At 38.0% G+C, this 22,320-nt stretch overlaps 1 protein-coding gene across 1 annotated transcript; it reads left to right on the top strand.

The window, feature by feature from the left end:
• Positions 1-10,054: 10,054 nt before the first annotated feature.
• On the top strand, positions 10,055-21,923 carry LOC148831580 (inter-alpha-trypsin inhibitor). Its single transcript, XM_088921680.1, has 6 exons — positions 10,055-10,181; positions 14,148-14,336; positions 18,388-18,561; positions 19,141-19,203; positions 19,858-19,939; positions 20,837-21,923. The coding sequence occupies exons 1-6, from the start codon at positions 10,091-10,093 to the stop codon at positions 20,901-20,903; spliced, it is 666 nt and encodes a 221-aa protein (XP_088777806.1). The 5' UTR covers positions 10,055-10,090; the 3' UTR covers positions 20,904-21,923.
• Positions 21,924-22,320: the final 397 nt, after the last annotated feature.

The following is a 22,320-nucleotide window of genomic DNA, read 5'->3' as shown; positions in this document are numbered from 1 at the left end:
TTATTAACAATATTTGAACACAAGTCTCTGAACTTCAGATAAATGTATTGATACATCAAGACTGTGAATTCATCCTCCAGTGGCAAAATACTAAATCAATATCATAGGGGTATCATAGGGGTAGAAACAACAATAACATGTGAAATGTGCTCTCAGCAGATGGCTAAAGTTTCGATTCTATTCCAGTCTGTGTGTGAATAACAAATAAAGTATTTCATTGTGGGTGGCTGAAATGAATAGCTTTTTCCTAAAATGTGCAGTACTGGGACAACCTTCAAGAAGCCAGTAAAGAAAAGATTTTTCCAAAGCCAATCTTATGATCATGGTGCTTTGAAGTTAGTATGAATCAGTGTAAAATGATTGGTAAGCTAAAAAGAACTCTTGCCACTCATAACATTCAGAAGTCTAGTATGCATACAACTGATATTTGGAAGTGCTATTAAAATTAAAGACTAGATGTTTCTTTTTAAATTATACATATTTTCAAGACTGTATGATGAGTAGTAAAATTGTGGGGAATGCTGATGGTTGTCCCTTTTTATAAAGAAGATTTATAAGGATAGATAATTGTGATTGACGCAAAATAAAGAAATGCTCTTTTGTATTTGATCTTAGCCTTACATTTCCTCTTTTAATATAGTTCAGAGCTTTAAGGCCTAAATAAAAAAAGATACAGGATTCTGTTTTAAACAGAACAGTATGGATATTCTGCAGATGTCTGCTGTCTTTTTTCGTATAACACGTATATAAAACTCATGTGACAGGGTTGTTTCAGCTTTTCCTACATAAATGTGCGAAGAGGTTTTAAAGCTTTTTCAAATTTTTATTGATCATACGAAATAATCAAAATATTTTTAAGAGGCAGATTTAGAGGAAATTCCAGTCAGGTTTAGTGAATAATGAGGCCTACATCACCGAGGCTGTAAACATACCCTGAAAACAAAATTATTCCATCTAAACTACACTTTCACTTCAGTGTTGGCACAATTGTCTAATTTTGCCTTTTCCTCTTAAGATGCAGTTGCAAGAAAAAGTTTGTGGACCCTTTGGAATTACCTGGATTTCTGCATTAATTACTCATAAAAATGTGGTCTGATCTACAACGAAGTCACAATAATAGACAAACACAATATGCTTAAACTAATAATACACAAACAATTGTACTTCTTGTCAATACTGAACACGTCGTTTAGACATTCGCAGTCCAGGCTGGAAAAAGTATGTGTTTCGGGTCATTGTCTTGTTGCATCAGCCAACTTCTGTTAAGCTTCAGGTGACGGACCTCTACCCTGATTTCTTGATACAATTTTGAATTCATTGTTCAATCTATGATAGTAAGCTGTCCAGGCCTTGAGGCAGCAAAGCAGCCCCAAACCATGATGCTCCCTCCACCCTTCTTCACGGTTAGGATGAGGTTTTGGTGTTGCGCGTTTCTGCCAAAGAGTTCAACTTTTGTCTCATCCGTCCACAGAAAATTGTCCCAGAAGCGTTGTGGAATATCCAGATGGTCTTTTGCAAACTTGAGACGTGCAGCAATGTTTGGAGAGCAGTGATTTCCCCCGTGGTGTCCTTCCATTAACACCATTCTTGTTCAGTGTTTTTCTTATAGTGGACACATGAACAGAGACTTTGGCAAGTTCAAGGGATTCCTACACGTCCTTTGCGGTTACCCTAGAATCCTTTTCACCTCCTTCAGCATTGCACGTTGCGCTCTTGCCATGATCTTTGCAGGACGCCCACTCCTAGGGAGAGTAGCAACAGTACTGAATTTCCTCCATTTGTAGACAATTTGTCTTACTGTGGAATGATGAACACCCAGGCCTTTTTCAGCTTTATGCATCTCTACAATTCTTCTTCTAAGGTCCTCTGATATTTCTTTTGATTGGGGCATGGCTCACATGAACAGCTCTTTCTTGAGAAGAGCAGACTGTCAGAACCCAACCTTTGTGTGCCTTTTTTATAGGGCAGGGCACCTCCAACCCACACCTCCAATCTCATCTCATTGATTGCAACACCTGGCTCCAGTTAGCTTTTGGAGAAGTCATTAGCCTAGAGGGTCACATACTTTTTCAGACCTAGACTGTGAATGTTTAAACGATGTGTTCAGTACTGACAAGAAGAAGTACACTTGTTTGTGTGTTATTAGTTTAAGCAGATTGTGTTTATCTATTATTGTGACTTAGGTGAAGATCAGACCACATTTATATGAGTAATTAATGCAGAAATCCAGGTAATTCCAAAGGGTTCTCAAACCTTTTCTTGCAACTGTACATTTCAACTGTTTTTTGTTTACAGCTGTTGCTCAACGCAATGTGTAGAAAGAGAAGAGGAAAGCACAGGGTGGCCAAACCACACAGCTCTGCCAGCAGCTGCCCAGCACCACAGGGGCACCAGTGCCAGTAACAGCTGACACGTTCCCTTTCGAGCCTTTCAGTGCAAACTGGGACTCTTCTCTCATCCCTTGAATTCAGCTCCCATTCAGAATCGAGTCTAGGTCCTTGGAAGAAGGTTCAGAGTGCTGCACAGTTAATGCAGTTGTCAGTGATTGTCATTTCTGGATACACTTGCTCTTAACCTAGCCATTGCATGGAAGAAATATTGCTTACTAATAATGAGCAGATAGCTTGGTACTTCATATTACTCTGTCGTGTTATTAAACAGACATTTGCACCTCAGGTTCCCTGCACATAACAGCTCCCCTGCTGACCACGGCACTGAGAGCATCTTTTCTAGCACCTCTGCCTCCACCCCAACATTGATTCAGCGGACAGGGGCAGCACTGTCACTTCCTCAGCCAAGCCAGTTAAAACCAAGGTATTCAGCATGCTATCCCTTTATATTTGTTCGGCTTGTTTTGTCATTATTAGTATTTGACTGAAAAGCCGAAGTACGTTTTATTCTGTGTGTTAAGCTGCTGTTGCACTGCAATTTCCCTCACGGGATCAATAAAGTATCTATCTATCTATCTATCTATCTATCTATCTATCTATCTATCTATCTATCTATCTATCTATCTATCTATCTGTCTGTCTATCTATCTATCTATTCTAGGAGTTTTATTCCTGAAAAAGGACAAATGTAAAAGCGCAACATAAACCCAATGCCACCTAGAATATGAGATAGTGAAACATACGTTGACCGAGTGTGCCTGGCAAGAGCTGCTGTTTAGTCAGTCTGAGCCACACCTTAGTTCTGTATCACACAACTTTTGTTTATTGAAATAGTTCCCCTGAATGTCTTGCAATTATTTTTCAGAATCTTCCCTGTATCTAGAACTCTGACACTCTGCTTGCAATGTGATGTTTTCGACATCCTGGAGAAACATAATCATCTCTTTTTCATAAGACATGCATTGCTGGTGCATGACATTTTGAAACATGGTTCAGAATGAACCCATGTTTTAATTTGGATGGTCTTTTTGTTACATTTTATTAATTTATATGTCATTGCAGTCCAATACCTGGCAAGCGGCATTGCTGCTCAGATTGTCCATTGTGTAGTCCCAAAAGACACGAACAGAAACCTTGATAGCTTTTTTCAGAAGCACAGCTTTTTCACACAGTCACTACAAATTTTGACTTCAGAACATGAAAAGAAGGGAAGGGGAAGAACCTTATTTGCGGTGATAATATTAATAGGTCATTATCAGCTTTCTGGGAAGGGTTATGTGATAAAGATGTGGTGTCTCTAGACCCAGATGGAGGGTAGAGCCCACCATTCTACCAAACACCTGGAAAAGTAGGCTTTCATCTGGCAGCAAGGATTCCAGCTGTTTCCTGCAGTCGCTACAACATTTGAACTTCAGGTATCAATTCAGTATCTCTTTTGCCAAAATATGAGCAAGCGTATAGTGCTTGACACTTTCCTTGTAATATTAGAAGGACATAATGCTTTACTTAAAAGAATGTATGATGCATTTCAGAAATCTAAAGCATTTTTGCCATCTCTGAAGCTCTGATATTGTTATTGGAGTTTTTTTTTGTTTTTTTGCTGATGAAAATGTGAAAAGTGAGCAATAAGTAAGCCATATAAAAAGGCAGAATTTAAAGGACTCTTAATGTTTCCTAAACGGTGTAATTAAACCTTTTTCAGTCTATAACCAGTATTTATAATGAGGGTAGTTATTCTTTATCCTGTCTAGCCTTAGAGTACCTTCTAAAGGGCCTTGTCTTTTATTTCATCTCCTTTGGTCAATGCTGTGAGATCCACTGGGCTGGGGTTTTACTCTGTGGTAAACGGCGAACCAATAAAGTAAAACTTCAAAACCAGATAAAAGCTTATGAGACTAACAGAAATTATATATTTGGAAACCATTCTGGGATTAAATATGTTCCAAGTAAGGCAGCTGTGTACATAGAAACATAGAAAGATTTCCCTTTAGCTCGGACAGATACACAGTATGAAAGAATCCCAGATTATTGAAAATCAGGTGGCAGGAAATTCACCTCTCGGTGTGCATACATTACACACTGCTCCTTTATTTTATGTCTGGAAAAAGCTGACTGAGGGTGAGAAAAAAAATTGCCCGTTGACAGACCTTAAGGAAATGAACCTACTAAAGATGTTTGTCTTATTGGCAATTTGGGCCTTGACTTCTAAGGGGAGCCTTTTAAACGGGAGAACACTTCATTCATTTTGATGCATGTCAATGACATAATACGGTCAATGACACAGCTAGTGCTGTAATGTTTTACTCTTCCCAGCTACACAATGGGGCGGCATGTCATGTCAGGTTAGAAATACCAATAAAATATTCTCCCAGCTACACCCATGCACTAAAAAAAGTGGAATTTTTTACTTTTTCCTGAATCTAGTTTTTGGTACAAACCTAAGTTTTAAGTTTTAACACTTTTCTATATCCATTTCACAGTATGTGATTTGCTTATGGATAAAGCAGCAGGTGATTATCTGCTTTTCTGCCAACTTAGCCTCCGACACAAATATCTCCCCTTCTGGAGAATTTTTCTCTATCCTGTCACGCATCAGAAAACTCAAGCACATTCCAGAGGACCTCACCTTTTTCTCCCATCTCCTTTGGTCAATGTGGTAGTTAATGATAAACCCTTTCCTTTACTTTTACTTTTTCATTAGAAAACATAGAAAACCTAATGTCCAAAACCCCTTTCTAACATCAATTTCACAGAATGTAATTTGACTATGGATGAAGGAACAGGTGAAAATCTGCATTTCCGCCTTTACTACAACTCGGCCTCCGACAAATGTCTCCCCTTCATGTACAAGGGTCACGGAGGAAATGGAAATCACTTCATCACTGACAGGTGGTGCATGCGAAACTGCTCCTCTCGGGCACCTCAACTCTACCCCACTGGCGGTAAGGAAAGAACCCGTTACAACCAAGCTTTCTGGGAGCTCTACCTGTACCTCAACAAGCATGGTAAAAAGTGATCTGTCTGCACTCTGAAGCTGGATGCTGTTGCCATCTTGGTTAATTGTGAGGCACTTCCAGATGTGCTTTTTGTTTTTCACAATTACAGATGGGGCTCCCATCTACAAGACAGTTTATTCACAGGGTGTTCTTGCTTGTTACTGTATATCCACAAGTATAATAAATAGTTCCCGTGATGTTTAAACTGCCAACTAGCAAAGTGCTAAGCTAACAAAGTCTTTTCAAGGTCAGTTTTAAAAGCACCTTTGCCACCACCACACTTAAACAGGAGACATTGCACCGGACATCACTCTTACAATAGATGCCCCAGCCCCTCACTGTGGGCTTGCCAGCCAGTGAACTGGAGTGCCTGTAATAGGAGTTAGCAGGTGTAGAGAAATGAAAGTACATTTATAGGGGTCATAAAACATGTACTCTGCAGTGTGGACAGGAGAAGAGCAGTCAAGTAAAATGTTTTAATCCAATCACAAAACAGGAAACCATCTCAAGATAGCTGAAAAATGTGCTGATCCCTTCAATAAATAAGCTCAAATCTGCATATATAGATTGTACCTACTTTTCAGTGTGTATCTTGGCATTTGTTTGTTTACATTTTGATTTTGCTCCTTGCTATGATACCCCCTGCAGCTGTTTTCACTTTGATGTCTTGGTTTTCTAAATACTGAAAACTAATAAACTTTATTTTATATAGCGCCTTTAAAGATGCCTTCTGAAAGCGCTTTACAGAATGACAACAACACATGAAAAGAAAAAATACACAAGATATACACAATGAGAGGAGACAGTAGATGGGGGTACTGAATATGGTAGGAGCAGAGCGGTAAAGAACAGAACCAGTTAAGTAAAGGCTCTTCTAAAGAAGAAGGTTTTGAGTCTAGTTTTGTAAGTTTAGGGAAGGTGACTCTCTGATATCCTTGGGGAGAGAGTTCCCAACTCTGGGGTATAACAGGAGAAGGCCCTGTCACCCATAGAGGGTAGACGGGTTTGGGGGACAGATAGGAGTCCAGAGTTAGAAGAGCGAAGGTTGCGAGGTGGGGAGTAGGACGATAGTAGCTCACTCCATGCTGAAAAGAGAAGAAAGTAAACACAACGTTTCAGCCATGGAGCCTCCATTAGGTGTCAAGAAGGCCACACCTGAAGAAGGCTCTACGACTGAAACATTGTGTTTTCTTTCTACTCTTTCAGCATGGAATAAACCTATTACTTGTTCCTTTTACAGCCTACGCATGTTGACGCAGCTACCCACCTGATAGTCGCTCAGACAGGTACTGAGGTCCAAAGCCATGCAGAGCCTTATAGGTGAGCATGAGGATTTTGAAGTCGACACAAAATCTGACAGGAAGCCAACGCAAGGACTCCAGGATAGGAGAAATTTGTTTGTTCAATGTAGATTTAGAACCCCGACGAGTAGAGCATTACAGTAGTCAATGCGGGAGAAGACAAATGTGTTCATCAGCTTTTCAGCAACAGTTAGCAATAAGTAACTGATCATTTCTGAGGTGAACGAATGATGTTTTGACAATGTGTTGCACACGTGAGTCAAAAGTCAAGCCTGAATCAAATATCACTCACAGGTTTTTCAATTATGACTGAAGCTCAAGTACAGGTCTATCCTCAGATAGTTAGTGCATTGGCTTTACAAAGCTGATGGGGGTGCCAATAATAATAATTTCATTTCCAGACTTCGGTCTTGTCACAGTTTAGATGAAGGACATTTCGAGTCATCCATGTTTTTATGTCAGAGAAAACTGTATGGACAGTATAAGGAAACAACTCACAGACTTGAACACAGCTCGAATGCCTTCATCATCTGTGGGACTTCACTCATCAGGCAGGTCTCTTACTTCATTATTCTTTTATTTCTTTTAGTACAATCTTGGCTCCTACAATGTTAGTTTCTGTTTGGAACAGAAAGATCTTTTTTTTCTTATCAGAGTATATAAGCCATTCCTTTTCTGTCTGTCAGAGACAGACATAATAGAAATACACAGGGATAAAGAAAGAAGGAAGAAAAGAGACAGGGCTATTAATTTTAGCAGCTTGTAATGCTGGGTTTCCAGTGGTTTCTCTCAGAAAAGCCAGTGACACAGAGCTAACATGTTGTCATGTCTCCACTGGTGATCATGTGTGCTGCTGGCTACACTGGGGCCCCCAAAGTATGGAGATTAAATTACATGTCTTTTGAAAGAAAAGAAGAGTAGCTCGTCTTTTTTTAGTCTATTTACTGCCTTTTTTTTTGCTTCACATCTCTAGTTTGAAAATGGAACGTTTTAAAAACAAACATCCACAGCAGAGCATCTTAAAACATTCCATGGAATATTCTTCTGTGATCTCTGTGCTTCCACTGGTGAAAATGACACCTCTGTTAAATGTCTCACGTGTCTGTATGCAAGGCTAAGTTTCAGTAACCGCCTAAAACTGTGCATTCTGCTAAATTGAGTAGCATCCATTTCTTAAAGGACTATGAAGACTATAAAAGTCTGTGTCTATTAATTGAAACTAAATTGTAATTGCAATTAAATTGTATCTGATTATCACACCCCTGTCCTTGCCCTGATGTACAGTAGCAGCACTCAACACACTCATGTTAATCAACATTGACTATGTGGAATTACTTTGTACAGGATTAAAAATGAGGATCTATGTGGAAAAATCTGACTACTTGCCAAGAAAATTCCATCATTGTTTTCCATTGGAGAACAGTGGTGCTCTCCCATCCCTCAAATCAGTAATTAACTCCTCCATAGTCATTTTCTTTTCCATGAGGCAAAAAGGGTTCGATAACCACCAGGCTTCAGAATAAAGGAAACTGACCACATTACCCCTCCTCCTTTTCATAATGGAGTAGTGGGTGAGAGGTCAGAAGGCCATTTACAGTCTTTGTCAGCATTTAACCAGACAACAGACAAATCAGCTACTTTTTTACACCACTTGACATAATGTTTCTTGTCTTACATCATTCCTGTCTGACCCAGGCATTGGTAAAAATTCGTGAGACTAAAATCAACTGCAAGGTAGGGTAGGAAGAAGAGACATTTGCCAATTACCTAGAGCTGTTATGAAGGATGACTCTTGGTAAGAAGCGGCGCATGTCATTACAAGTCTCTATCCCTGTGTGTAATCCACACACAATAGGAAGTGGTCATGAGTTTATCAGCTAGAGTTACTGGCTTCTGTCAATATTGAATCTGTCTGGACGCAGCTCAAAGTCATTGCAGGCTCCATGTCCTGTCTGTGCAGATATTGCATCTCAACTGCCTATAAGAAAGCTTTCAAAATCTTTTTTATCTTTGTGTTCATTGAGCACTGAAGCTTTTATAGTGCTTCGTACAGCCAGCTTCACATCAGTGATGAAGCGATATGGAAACCCTATGGCCTTTAGCTTCCAATTAACTTTTTAATGCTAATTGAAGCAAACTTTATAAACAGGATGGAAGATTGATACCTGGAAAAAACAACTTTATTTTCAAAGCTGTTACCTGTAGCCACTTATTTTGGCCACTTATTTTGGTGCATCGATTGTTTCATGTTATGTAATGTTTATAATTGCATTTTGTTTTTATGTCTAGTGCATAATCCCTATCCATAACAAATATTATAACTGTAAAAACGTCCAGGCTTCATGTGTTAATTATAAGGTTTCAGGTTTCATAAAATGCAGATATTTCCTTCATCTCAGTATTGATTATATAAATATTAACTATTTACTTTTAATTAAAAAAGAAATATCTACTAATACTACAAGAGTACTGAGAATGTCTGCCACCATGTGGTATAACCTCATAATAACAGCTTGCACAATTTGATCATTTATAGAATGGTTACTTAATTAAAACTAGTTTCCTATGCCTCTTTCCAAAGCCTTTTGAAAGCATAATAGAAATAACTCTATCTTATTTAGATAATAACATTTAAGAAATGAAACACTACTTTTCACTATTCAAAATGTTTTACTTTGATGTAAACTAATAGGTAATAGCTAGATACCTTCCAAAAACGTATCTCAGGTTTGTGGTGTGCTGTGAGACATTGCAGCTGCTACAAATTATATTCATTAATATTCATTTGCTCTTTTGTTTTCACGATGCATTGGACAGCAGGCTCAAAATGATATGAAAATGAATTTAATGAAATACATGCAACTGCAATCAGAAGAAATACTCCAGAACCCAGGATTCAAGAGCAGTGAGCTAGCAACGTCAACCAGCATGTCACCATGTCGCCTTCAGAAGGCAAGTGGGAATATTTGTGTATCCAAGCAACGCAGATGTCAGAGCTGCTACACCTTCTGAGGTCTAAGAGCTTTTGTCTGGCTTGAACTTAGAACTTGTTTTCTTTACAAATTACATTTATCATTTTACAGCACAAAACCCAACATATAATAATTTATGCTTACAAATACTGTACATTAATACTTATGGTCTGGTATTAATGTACACTACTGTAAGTGTACATTATTAGATATGGTTTGAGATGTGATGGACCATGGTAGACAGTGGTAATTTGCCAGTTACCGTATTTTACATGTATAACAGGAAAAAAAATGAATAAATTACAGTACAGTACAGCCCTAAACTGACAAATAGGCTCATCAGTTCTTATCAGTCCACTGTACAAAGGTTATTGCCTCACAATTATAACCCAACTTTCAAAGAGAGGGACGTTTTCCGGCATTAGAACACAATGAGAAGTTTTCTTGCAATTTTTCTCGTAGTTTTAACTACATTACATTTTTCTGTGGATGCTGATCAACTTTTACAGAATACAAAACCAGGTGAGTTTGTTTCTTTTTGTTTATTTTTTAAAAAAATAGTCTGTAAAGTCTAGAAGAACTAGGCGCCCTTGAGCCACTTCATAACAATATCCGTCATTGAACAGTTTTTCAGATTATTCACGTTCCTTTGGAAGTCCTGTCCCCAGTGTTGTAGTCAAGGTTTCAAGAACATAGCCTTGGCTAACAAAAATAGCATAACAGAATATGATATGTTTTTATTTTTAGTAATTTGAAATTATTTTAGATTAAGGCTGGCTACTCTTATTTGACCTTTCCACTATAATAAATACTAAAATGTAAAAAAGTTTTTTTAAATGGGTTGCCATTATGCTATAAATTGCTATTTAATGAATCAGCTGCTGAATTTATTAATACAGGAGGACATTATGGTTCACTCTAATCGCATAGAACCTGTCTTTCTTGGATTACGTGATTAGAGAGAGATATTACAAATTGTTGAAGCAAGGTGGAAGAATCTTTATTGATTTTATTCACTGCAGGTGTTTCACGTTTCACATTCTACCAGTCAAGTATCTGCTGTAGACAGGTGGAGGCAACAAGGTTGAATTCACTCCCAGATGCCTCAGGACTGGTTTCTGAGGGGATGGGGAAAGAATTAAACAGTCAGATAAACAGGATTTCAGTGAAATCATCTTTAACCGTTTTCATTTTCTTTGTCTGCGTCAGTATTTGCTGAAATGGGAGCGGGGACATTATTGGCTCCCTCTCTAAACATGAAACTTACAAGCAGCTTTGAGTAGCGCTCGGGACAAAGGTCCTTATTTCAAATTTTTATGATGCCCACTTATCTCTTACAGCAGCATATATCAGGTTTCAGTGGTAACTAGTATCAAATTTCAGTTATTGTTGGTCAGCAATATATAGCTTGGGAAAAAAAAGCAACAAATCAGTATTGAAACCAATTGCGTTAGTTAAGGTTTTAATGCCTATGAGTATATGTAATTTGTAAAATTCCTACTAGGCATCCAACTAAAAATGTAGTGCACATACTGAGTTTAAAAATCGAAACATATTTGTTAAAGGAATCTATTTTGCCAAGGAGATGAATTCAGATATTACATGACATTATGACTCCAGTTGTGTCATGGTTAGCAATGCTGGGGACCCTGGGTACAATTCCAGACCTGGGGTACCATGTGCATGGAGTTTGTATGTTCTTCCACTGTTTGCGCGGGTTTCCTCTGGGTGATCCAGTTTCCTCCACTGTCCAAACATACACTGGTGGGTTAATGGGCTTCCAGGAAAATTGGCCCTGATGTAACTGAGTGTGTTTGTGTCTGCCCTGCGATAGACTGGCATCCTATCTAGGTTGTACCCTACTTAGCGCCCATTGCTTGCCAGGATAGGCTCCCCCACATCCCTGAATTTGATCAAGTGGCTAGAAAATGGACAGATGGACTATAAAGAAAAATATCAAAGTGTTAACTGACAGAAAGTACTGTATGACATCTGGGAAAAACAATTTATGGAAGCAATTTTTTCTGCATAATATCAATTCTAGTTACAAAAAAAAGAATCTGTTCCTTTTTGATAATCAAAGAAGCTCTTTTTTGTTTTTTTCTTTTATACGCCAGTACACACTCCCTTTTAAAGAGATACCCATAAAAGTTGTGCATTTTGAGGCTAATGATAGAAGTCATGCAGAGCATCTCATGAACCAGATGTAGAAAGTCATTCAAAATAAGGTCTAGAAGTTGTAATAGAATATGTGTGGTGTATTACAAATTCTTGACCTTATTTAAAGAAAGCCTTTCCGCTGAAAGCAGATAATCGGCTGGAAGCAGTGAAAACTCTGGATTCAGACTTTATATCCCCTCAGCAGAGCTGCTTGCTCCCATTCAGGATTAGTGAGGAGCAGGAGTCTCATCTCTGGGAGTGAAGGCTGTGATAATAGTTTGAAAACACCCATTTCCCCGAGATATCTGGCAGCTGTACAATCATGTCAGCGTCAGCACAGGAGGTAGCCAGCTTCCCTCTCTTTTCTCCGGAGCTATTTTTAAACTGGTCCTTTGTGGGCGGCTGTTGCTCAGCATGATGTTTAGGTGGAGAAGTGGTAAATGCAAGGTGGTCAAACCGCACAGTTCTGACAACAGCTGTCCAGTGTCAGGGCGGCACCAGGCCCAGTAACAGCTGACATGTTCCTGTTCGGGCCTTTCAGTCCAGACTGTGACTCTTCTCTGATCCCTTGACTACAGTCTTGACATGCTCTGGCTGAAAAATCTAAGATCTGTCTGAATCAAACACAAATTTAAGAATCCCAAAATGCATGATGATAAAGTCCTATGGAGAACAAGATGAAAGGTATAACAAGCATTTAATGTTAAATACAAGGCAGAGTGTAGAATTTAGTGAGATACAAATGCAATGCACTGAACAACAGGAAAGTAAACTCATTACTGACTATTCTATTTTTCAGTTCTCTCCATATTATTTTTAACTCTTATTGACTGCACCATCCTAACACCTTGGTACCAACCTGTATTCTCGAATATGGAAGTAGTTTGAAGGTGCAGTACAGTGGGGATAATGGTACTGTCACGTGTAAGAAATGTTTCACTTAGTTTTAACCCTGGCACCTCACTTGAAGAATTATTTCCTTGTGTGCATGTTAGTAAGTCAGTAATGAGAGAAGGAAGACAGTTTGTTATTTTCACAGTTACTCTCAAGAAATTAGTCTCGGCAAGGTTTCCTGAAACTAGGGAATTTAAGAACAGTGTAAAACCAATGTCATCTACAGTAAGGGAGTCCTTAACAAACATGACCTGCTCCTGTTTAAGGCATATCATGTTTATAATGTCTTAGGCTTAAAGACAATTGACTCTTCTCATAAGGCATTAGTTAAGAGCAGATAACATTTTGACATGAATAAGATATTAATTTAATTTATAAAAGGAAAATTTGCTCATCCAATCCAATAAGACTGCTTTCATTTGTATTTAGCATATTAGTATATTAGTATACTGTTGTTTTTTTTTTTTTAGTACAGTGAGGATAGGTGAAATGATTTAATTCTTAGTGGAATATTAAGCCACTCTCTGCAAAAGAGTTATTTTGTGTTTAGGAGTGGTGTCACATGGCCCTGCTACAAGGGGGTTTTCTAGCTATAAAAGATATGTAACCGAGGCACTTAGTTCCTAACTGGTATTCTAGCTGCAACAAACAGGGCTCTTCACCATTTCAGCTCCAGGACAGAAACAAAAGGCATCACACTGTACCCAGCAACGTTCTGGTGCAAGAAGCCTCATGGAGCATCACTGTTCACTGTTCACTGAGACTGAGACGAGCAGTGCCTAATTCACTGCACTATTGGTAATCTGGTAAAGCAGTGGTAATCTGCACTATTTTCAATTAAGAAGGGAATGATAAAAACACAGTAATTCTTTGATGGGATGGCTCATGTATCTGTTTGATTTAAATCATATTGTGCTTTCATGTGATGTACAGGCTTTGAGTGGAGTGACTCATTTTCCCCTTGCAGGATTCGAAATCATTGTCGGACTTTGCCATATTTACAGCAGTCATAAAAACTAGGAGCTGGTCACTGCTGTGTTGACATAGTTAACTGAAACTCACCACCCAACTGATGATTAACAAAAAGGCTAGTTTCTTACATCATTGTAAAATTCAATGATTTTCTTAATGTGAATGTATAATATTTAGAAGTCAAATAAACAGTGTCAACCATAGAGAACCTGAACACACCAAGCAGAATTCCAAATCCCTCTTCTCTAAACATGATAATTGGACCTCTTGTGTTATAAAAGCTGTATTTGTATTCAGGAGAATTGTTCTCTATCTTGCCAAGCATGAGAACAGCTCATGAAAACATTCCTTCCACGGTCAATGCAGTAAGAGCAACCTTTTCCTTGATTTACTTTTTGTTAGAAAACCTCATGTTTAATGTCCAAAACCCCTTTCTAACATTTTTCTTTATCAATTGCACAGAATGTAATTTGACTATGGATGAAGGAACAGGTGAAAATCTGCATTTCCGCCTTTACTACGACTCGGCCTCCGACAAATGTCTCCCCTTCATGTACAAGGGTCACGGAGGAAATGGAAATCGCTTCATCACTGACAGGTGGTGCATGCGAAACTGCTCCTCTCGGGCACCTCAACTCTACCCCACTGGTGGTAAGGAAAGAACCCGTTACAACCAAGCTTTCTGGGAGCTCTACCTGTACCTCAACAAGCATGGTAAAAAGTGATCTGTCTGCACTCTGAAGCTGGATGCTGTTGCCATCTTGGTTAATTGTGAGGCACTTCCAGATGTGCTTTTTGTTTTTCACAATTACAGATGGGGCTCCCATCTACAAGACAGTTTATTCACAGGGTGTTCTTGCTTGTTACTGTATATCCACAAGTATAATAAATAGTTCCCGTGATGTTTAAACTGCCAACTAGCAAAGTGCTAAGCTAACAAAGTCTTTTCAAGGTCAGTTTTAAAAGCACCTTTGCCACCACCACACCTAAACAGGAGACATTGCACCGGACATCATGTGTACATTAGGAGGCTCTTACTCTAGATGCCCCAGCCCCTCACTGTGCTCATGAGTTTTTTCTGGGAGTTTATCGAAGTCTACCAACTCAAAAAGCGTGGTTAAAATAACAGCTTTATTCCAGTGATCTGTCTGCACTCTGAAGATGTTCACTGTTGCAAATTTGGTTAATTGTAATGTGCTTTCAGATGTAACTATAATGAACCTTTTTTATTCTTCCTGATTGATGGGGGTCACAGTCTGTCACAGGTTATTCTTACTTGTCAGTAATTAAAAGGTGGGGAGAAATGACAGTACATGTATAGGGGCCATAAAACATGTGCTTTGCAGTGTGATCAGAAGAAGATTGGTTAAATGAATGTTTACATCACAAGAGAAAACAGAAAACCAGAGCACAATAAGTAGCTTATCCCTTTAATTGTCAAAGGTCTACTTACAATTTTGATATGAAAAGGGCAGCTGAAATCTGTATATACCGTACACAGCTGTCGAAGAAAACTCTTCACTCAGGTTAGGTGTGGTTCAGCAGAGTCCTTTATTCATGCGCATGGAGAGGACACAATCATACAGATCTGAGAGCAGCCCCTCAGTGATGATGGCAAAGGTAATGAGTTTCATACAGCAGATTCAGGGTCACATAGCTCATTTGAAATCTCCATATGAGGAGTTATTTTTCTCTACAAATACTCCTTTGTAATTGACCACTTTATTCTTAAGAAAATAAAATTCACCTTTTATTTGGTTAAAAGGAAGTAATAAGTAAAAAGGAAGTTAATAGAAGGTGTGACATTTAGCTAAACATTCTGTGGTTATAGCATTATCATCAAAAGATCAAATAATGTGCCTACAATTATTCTTTTATACTATTGCTAGGTAAAAAAGGCGTTAGCAAAGACAAATAGTTACTATCTTGTACACTTAAAAAAGGTAAATGCCAAAATTCTTCCTCACAGCACGTCATCTTTCACATGAATGTCTTCGCGCTGTTTGTTAACATTTTTTGTTTCTTGCAACGATACCTCAAACAACTATTTTCGCTTTGATGTCTTTGTTTTCTGATTAATAAAAGTTGTATCGAAAGGAAACAACAACACGTAAGAGACCCATAGGGTCCCACAGCTGGAACCTCTTCATGATCTGTGGAATTTCACTCATTAAGCTCACCTATTTACTAAAAGCACTTATTTACTTCACTGTCTTTTTAATTTCTAGTAAAACAATCGTCTAAGCCTTAGTAAAATCTGATCGGATTCAGCAATGTTTGTTTCTTTTTGTTCATGTGGAACAAAGCTGTAACTTTTTTATTACTGTCATTTATAGTTCAATCTGTCTCCTTTCTGTCTGCCAGATATATACAAAGACGGAGAAAAAAGGCGACTACAGTATTAATTTTAGAAACTGTTAATTCTGTGCTTCCAGTGGTTTCTCTCAGAAAAGCCTGTGACAAAGAACTACATGTTGTTGCATTTCTACTGGCAACCAAATGTGCTGTCTTCGGCAATGGTACTCCTGAAGCATGGAAATTCCATTCCACATTTCATTCTGCAAACAGTTCATTCTGCATGTTTATTTCACAATTAACTTAATTCCCAAAGCTGGTTACACAATGTGTTCTGCATTTGAAATTGAATGGTCATTGCAGGGCTTCTTTAAAACATTCTACAAAATAATGTTCTGTGATCTTCAAGCTTCTACAGGTGCAAATGGGACCTCCATTGATACTATATGTCAAACATCCATATCACATCCATTTGTGTGTTTAGTATATTAGCACACACCAAAAGTGTAAAATCAGTATGAATCTTTTTGTTTTGCTGCTCAACTTCTCAAGTCTTTTGGATACAGTAGCAATTCGCATTGCCGTATCTGGAATACGGCATTAGTCATTTTTTTTCAGGAGACAAAAAGAGATCGAGGACAATAGAAATCTGACATCAATTTGTTTCACAATGTCGTAGGAGGTGATGGACTGCTGGCGAGATTCAGGAGGCCATTTCCAATCTTTGTCAACATTAAACCTGTTAGCTGGATGACAAAATCTTTCTTGTCTTACATCATTCCTGTCTGGCTTAGGGACTGAAAGACGCAAGGATAAAATAAATTATGTACAAGCCTAGGCAAGAAGCAGAGAAGCTTACTACTTAACAAGTGCAGTTATGATGGACTGATTCGTTAAGAAGTGGAGCAACAAGCTGCACACAATATGAAGCAGCCAAGGGGATTTCAGCTAGTGTTCGGAGGTTCTGTCAGATTCAATCTGCCAGGAGAGCTTGGGGCAGAGATGTGGAGCTCATAGCCACTGTCAGCACCACCTCCTGTCTGTCTAGATAGTGAACTTCAACTGCCTTTTCAACAATTTAACAACTGTTTTTGGCACTTATCACCTAAGGAGGCTGTTGTATTATTTCTTATGGCCATGATATCGATAAAGTGATTAGAAAAAATAGATATTCCTCATTTGTCTGAATCTTACCATCCCCACACACCCTGCAGTTTTTTTCCTTTGCTCAGGTAATGACACATAATTCATGGAATACCCCAGATACCATGAATTATGGAGAAAAACAGGCATTTTTACCATGCTCTTAAAAGTCCTATGTTGATTGATTGATCGTTTAGTAATATTTATACACCACATAAATCTTCCTGTTTTACATGTGTATTTGTGAACTGCAAATTCTGCATTTACCATTACAATATTACAACTCACCTTTTGTTTTAATTTTTTTGAAACTCTGAACTGTGTTGGACTAATGAAACACATTTGTTTGATATTTGTAATATTTGTTTTCTAGAGAGCTCATCTCATGAGATGTTGTTAGAGACCATGAAATAACACTGGTTTGTAGACTTTCTAATACAAAAGCAAACACAAAAATACTAAGTTAGTCCTTAGTAATATCAGAGAACTCTGCCACCTTGTGGTATCATTTAATATCAGGCAAACCCATGCACAAAGATCTTACAAAGTGTAAAGTGTAAAAGAAGCATGCAGAAAGATGATCAGTTGACGGTTCAAATATACTGTAGCAACATCACACACATAAAAATTGCTGTCAATGCTTTCTTCCACAAAGGTGATGGCATTTTTTATGCATGATGAGATATTAAAAATACTTTTGCAATAATTAAGCAAGTGTGAAGGTAAATATACTGTATATATTTTTGCCGATGTCATATCGTCCAAGATTTTAAGACCCAAGTTCCATGATTGTCAAATCATGTGCCATACTGTGTATAACTTACATAAATCTGTGTCCTTTGTTAAAAAACAGAAGGAAAATGACTGTATAGATCAGTGATATTCAATTCTGGTCCTGGGTAACTGCAGTCCACCACATTTTATGGATACCTTTTAATCCTCCATGACGAAAGACCTGGAAATATTGGTCATAAAGAAAAATTAGATTACATATTGCTATAAATTGAGCCATTAGGAGTCCAGTGAATGAAAACTAGACAACATGATTTTCTCCTGGACCAGGAGTGAATTGCAGGGGTATAGATACATCCTAAAATTCACAATACATTGACCTATTGTCAGAAAAGAACTAACAATCTTCAATGACAAGGTTCACAAAAAGTGGCAGAAACCCTTTTGTAATTTGCTGAGCAATTGTTTGATATCATCGATATCATGAAGTACAAAATGATCGTAATCTCCATATTTTATTTTTGCTGTTCAGATGCTGTCTGTACTTTGCAAAGAGAACAGGGGTATTGCCAAGGCCATTACTTACTGTGGTACTACAATAAAGACAAGAGGAAATGCAAGACCTTTTATTTCACTGGATGTGGAGGCAATGGCAATCGGTTTATTACACAGCAGCAATGCAACAGCACCTGTGCAGGATACATAGGTGAGTATTCTGGCTACAGTGTTGGCTACACCTCAAGAAGGCTCCACGACTGAAATGTTGTGTTTTCCTTCTTCGGTTTTCAGCATGGCCTAAACCTATTACTTGTACCTATTAACTGGAATGACATTGTTTTTGGTTGCTTCTTGTATCGTGGTTTGGTACTACAATTAATTTGTCACATCTTGATTTTTAAGTAACCGGGTTGGGAAGACAAGGGACTCTCTTCAAATCACACAAAAGCATTTATTTCATTGTACAAACTAAACAATGGAATATCCTGTCTAGATTGTGGAACTGTATGAACATTTGTTATATTAAGGATACATTAAGCATACAATTCAGTAGCCACATCTTGTAAATAAAAAATGTTAACCGTGATTAGAAATGACAACAATGTACTAATAATGAAAATGACATGAATTTCACTCTACCTGGTATGAAATTGCTTAGAGATTATTAAATCGCCATTACCCACTGTAAAGGTGCAGCAGATTTTTTTCAAACTGTTGTTTTACTGATATTAGACAAAAAGAAGGTACCAGAAACAAAATCAAGAGTTAATTTTGGTTTTTATCCCAGATGGCACACTTGGTAATTATGATGAAGATGATGAAATAACCATTACCAATGGAGTACAAACAGGTGAGTACGATTCTTACTTGCATAACTCCTTTCCATGTCAGGGCCAGGTGAGGTTTTCCGTGTTGGGATTACTTACATAACTATGTCTTGCTTGTTGAATGTTTGTTTGTGTTAATGTATTTTAACTGTGTAATGCATACAAATGGCTCTCCGTTGTGTAGTTTCTCTAGAGCAGGGGTATCTAATCTGTGTCCTGAGAGGCTGGTCTGTGGATCTTCATTCCAGCTCAGCTCCTTGGTTTACTGGTTTAAGGCACCAGTCTTCTCCCAAATCTTCAGGCACTGTGGGCTTTAAAGACACCAGGAAGCCCTGCAGAGCCACCCGTCCCCCTGGACCAGAATTGGACACCCCTGCTCTTTTTACTGCTTACTTCTTCAGCTGCATTATGGCAAAGAATATTTGAAATGATTAATGAGAAACACTTAGGTCTCCTTTCCTCAGGAAATCTCTCAATCATTATGATCTGCTAAATTTGACTTATTACTTGTAAAACCTATCTGGCTGCCTTTTTATATACGCTCTTTACCAGATTTACTTGTCTTGTAAAATAAAGAGATTCAGGGGTATTCGGATAAAATTGTTTACATTAAACAATAGTAGCATTTGCTAAAGAAATACATGTCATACATGAAGTGATTGTTTTTGTGTTTGCAGGGTTAATAGCAGGAATTGTGCTGGGCTGTTTAGGTGCAATACTGCTGATAGTTGTCATTGTTCTGGCTGTAAAGCAAAGCAAGTAAGTGTTTCAGTAGAATAAACTGGTGTTTGAAGCTCCCTGCACAGGCGAAAGCTTCTGTTTTTTTAAATCAGGGAGCGCGCAGCAAAGTCTTCGTTATTCTTGATAAAAGACAAGTCTTTTCCAAAAATTAAGCTGATCAATCATAGCTCACTCCTCGGTGTTGAAATTCAAATGAGCAGTCAAACAGCTGGTGTTAATCAAAGTTTGTGATTGCACCACTTGAAAAGTCTAGTCAGAATCTCATGACGGAAACTCTATCTACAATGCATCCTTCTTTAACAACTGGACCTCCACAAGCAACAACTAATTTACCATCTTCCTTAATGACATGGCCAAATTTGATTTGTTGCAGAACTGTTGGATGTAGATGAATAATATTTTATTTGTAGTGTAAATATAGTACTTATACACACATAAATGGATAACAGCCATATGGGAGAATTGGTTTCTAGGGATCCTGGATTTGGATTTGATTCCAAAGTTGGGCACCTTTCTGTAAACAGTTTTCATATTCTCCCTGTGTTTGAGTGGATTTTAACTACAGTAGATACTCTTGTTTTCTTCCCATCTCCCAGACACTAGTAGGTTAATTGGTCCATGCTAAGTTGCCCATCTCATGAGGATCCACACCTGTGCATTGTCATCATTACAGAACACTATCCGTAGTAGCTCAACTGCAACGCTAACGTAACTAGAATAAGGCTCAGATGAAAATTCTGTTTTATGTAATATACATCTACACACACTGAGATGACTGTTCGAAGTTATGATTGTTAACCATGAAATTTAAATATCTTTTTATAGGAAAATTAAGCAACTTAGATGAGGAAAAAGATTGATCTTGCTTCTAGCTAAAATTGGGATGCGACATCATTCTCCACTGTTTCGTTGCAGGACTGAAGAGAAAAATGGAACCCACAGGGAAGCTTTAACTGTAAAAGAAGACCTAGAAATGAAATAGGCTGACACAGCCGACAAGTTTAAGAGATTGAAAATATTTCACTTTGTTGGAATGTAGAATGCAGAATGTTGCCAATATTCAAACAGATTAAAATTCATGGCTTGATTTATGTATTTAATTAGTAAGGTAGTCTTAATAATATAATGGTTGATGTTATCTAAATAGGACACTTTTCTGTCATTTACAAAAGGACACAAATAGACCGTATTTGTCTACTTCTTTATTAAGCACATTTTAATAGAAACTGTTAAACAACAGAACTCAGCAACTGATCTTCACATCCTGTCACTTATTTTAAGGTCAACTGCTGAACAGCAGGAGCATTTTAGTTTCTACTGATCACAACGTATCTGCTAGTCCTTTAACCCGTAAGCAATAAAGCACTGCACCATTTTAAAATAATTTACAATGTTTTGTTTCTAAAGCCTGCTAGACCTCTATTCTATTACTATTAGGATGCTCATTTGTCATTCAGGGTGGAGCGGTGTCTCTGTGGCTAAGGATCTGCGCCTGTGGCTGGAAGGTTGCTAGTTCAAATCCCAGGGCTGGCAGAGGAATCCTACTCTGTTGGGCCACTGAGCAAGGCCTTTAACCCTAACTCCTCCAGAGGTGCTGTACAATAGCTAACCCTGTGCTCTGACCCCAAGCTTCTCTCTGTGTGTCTCATGGAGAACAAGCTGGAGTATGTGAAAAAGACAAATTCCTAATGCAAGAAATTGTATATGGCTAATAAAGTGATCTTATTTCTTGTAAACTTTTGTTAATTTAGCATAAAGTAATCAAATTATGATTTGGGGGGGGTATAATTAAAACCACTTCTGGTTGAAGCCACTAACAGTAAAAAAGGTTATTTGCAGTTAAACATGGATTGGAATTTTAAAAAAGAAAATCCATCGTAACTGTACAGTATATGTGAGACATATAGCACATTCTCGGATTTCAAATATTTTTACATTTGTTATTACTGGTTTGATTTGTAAGAAAACATTTTGTAGAATAAAAATAAAATGATGAAAACGGTCTTGGCTTCCTTTTTTTTTTCAGTTGAATAACCTTGAAGTCCACCCAAGGTACATATCCATTGTGTTGTGGTAATTGACAATTGTACCTCCTCTGTCTAAGGGGTGCTAGCTAGCCTTTCTGGGCGTTAAACTCAACCGTGTCACTCAAACGCCACAGTGAAACACCGAAGCATGTGAAGCATTGATATGACTTCCTTGTTCTATCTTTACAAACACATTTCAACCTTGTGGCGTCTGCTTAATCTAGAAAAACAACAACATATTACCAGAATATATGAAGTCTAAAACATCCCGACTGTACGTATTCCCTCCTTGTTGTACGACATCAGAAAGGCGAGATTAACTGCTGTATCTCACAGCAAATAAACGATTTTTTTTCCCGTAAAGATATTTAA

The sequence above is a fragment of the Atractosteus spatula genome, chromosome 7 (genome assembly GCF_055471065.1).
Source record: "Atractosteus spatula isolate fAtrSpa1 chromosome 7, fAtrSpa1.hap1, whole genome shotgun sequence".
NCBI classification, from domain to species: domain Eukaryota; kingdom Metazoa; phylum Chordata; class Actinopteri; order Semionotiformes; family Lepisosteidae; genus Atractosteus; species Atractosteus spatula.
The sequence above is the reverse complement of the archived record's forward strand: the minus strand, read 5'-3'. Positions and strand labels throughout refer to the sequence as shown.

Excerpts from the sequence above, each read along its gene's own strand:
- LOC148831580 (XM_088921680.1), top strand. The coding sequence starts at position 10,091 with ATGAGAAGTTTTCTTGCAATTTTTCTCGTAGTTTTAACTACATTACAT. Across the intron at positions 10,182-14,147 it reads TTTACAGAATACAAAACCAG|AATGTAATTTGACTATGGAT; the intron begins GTGAGTTTGTTT and ends TCAATTGCACAG. Across the intron at positions 18,562-19,140 it reads CACCTGTGCAGGATACATAG|ATGGCACACTTGGTAATTAT; the intron begins GTGAGTATTCTG and ends TTTTTATCCCAG.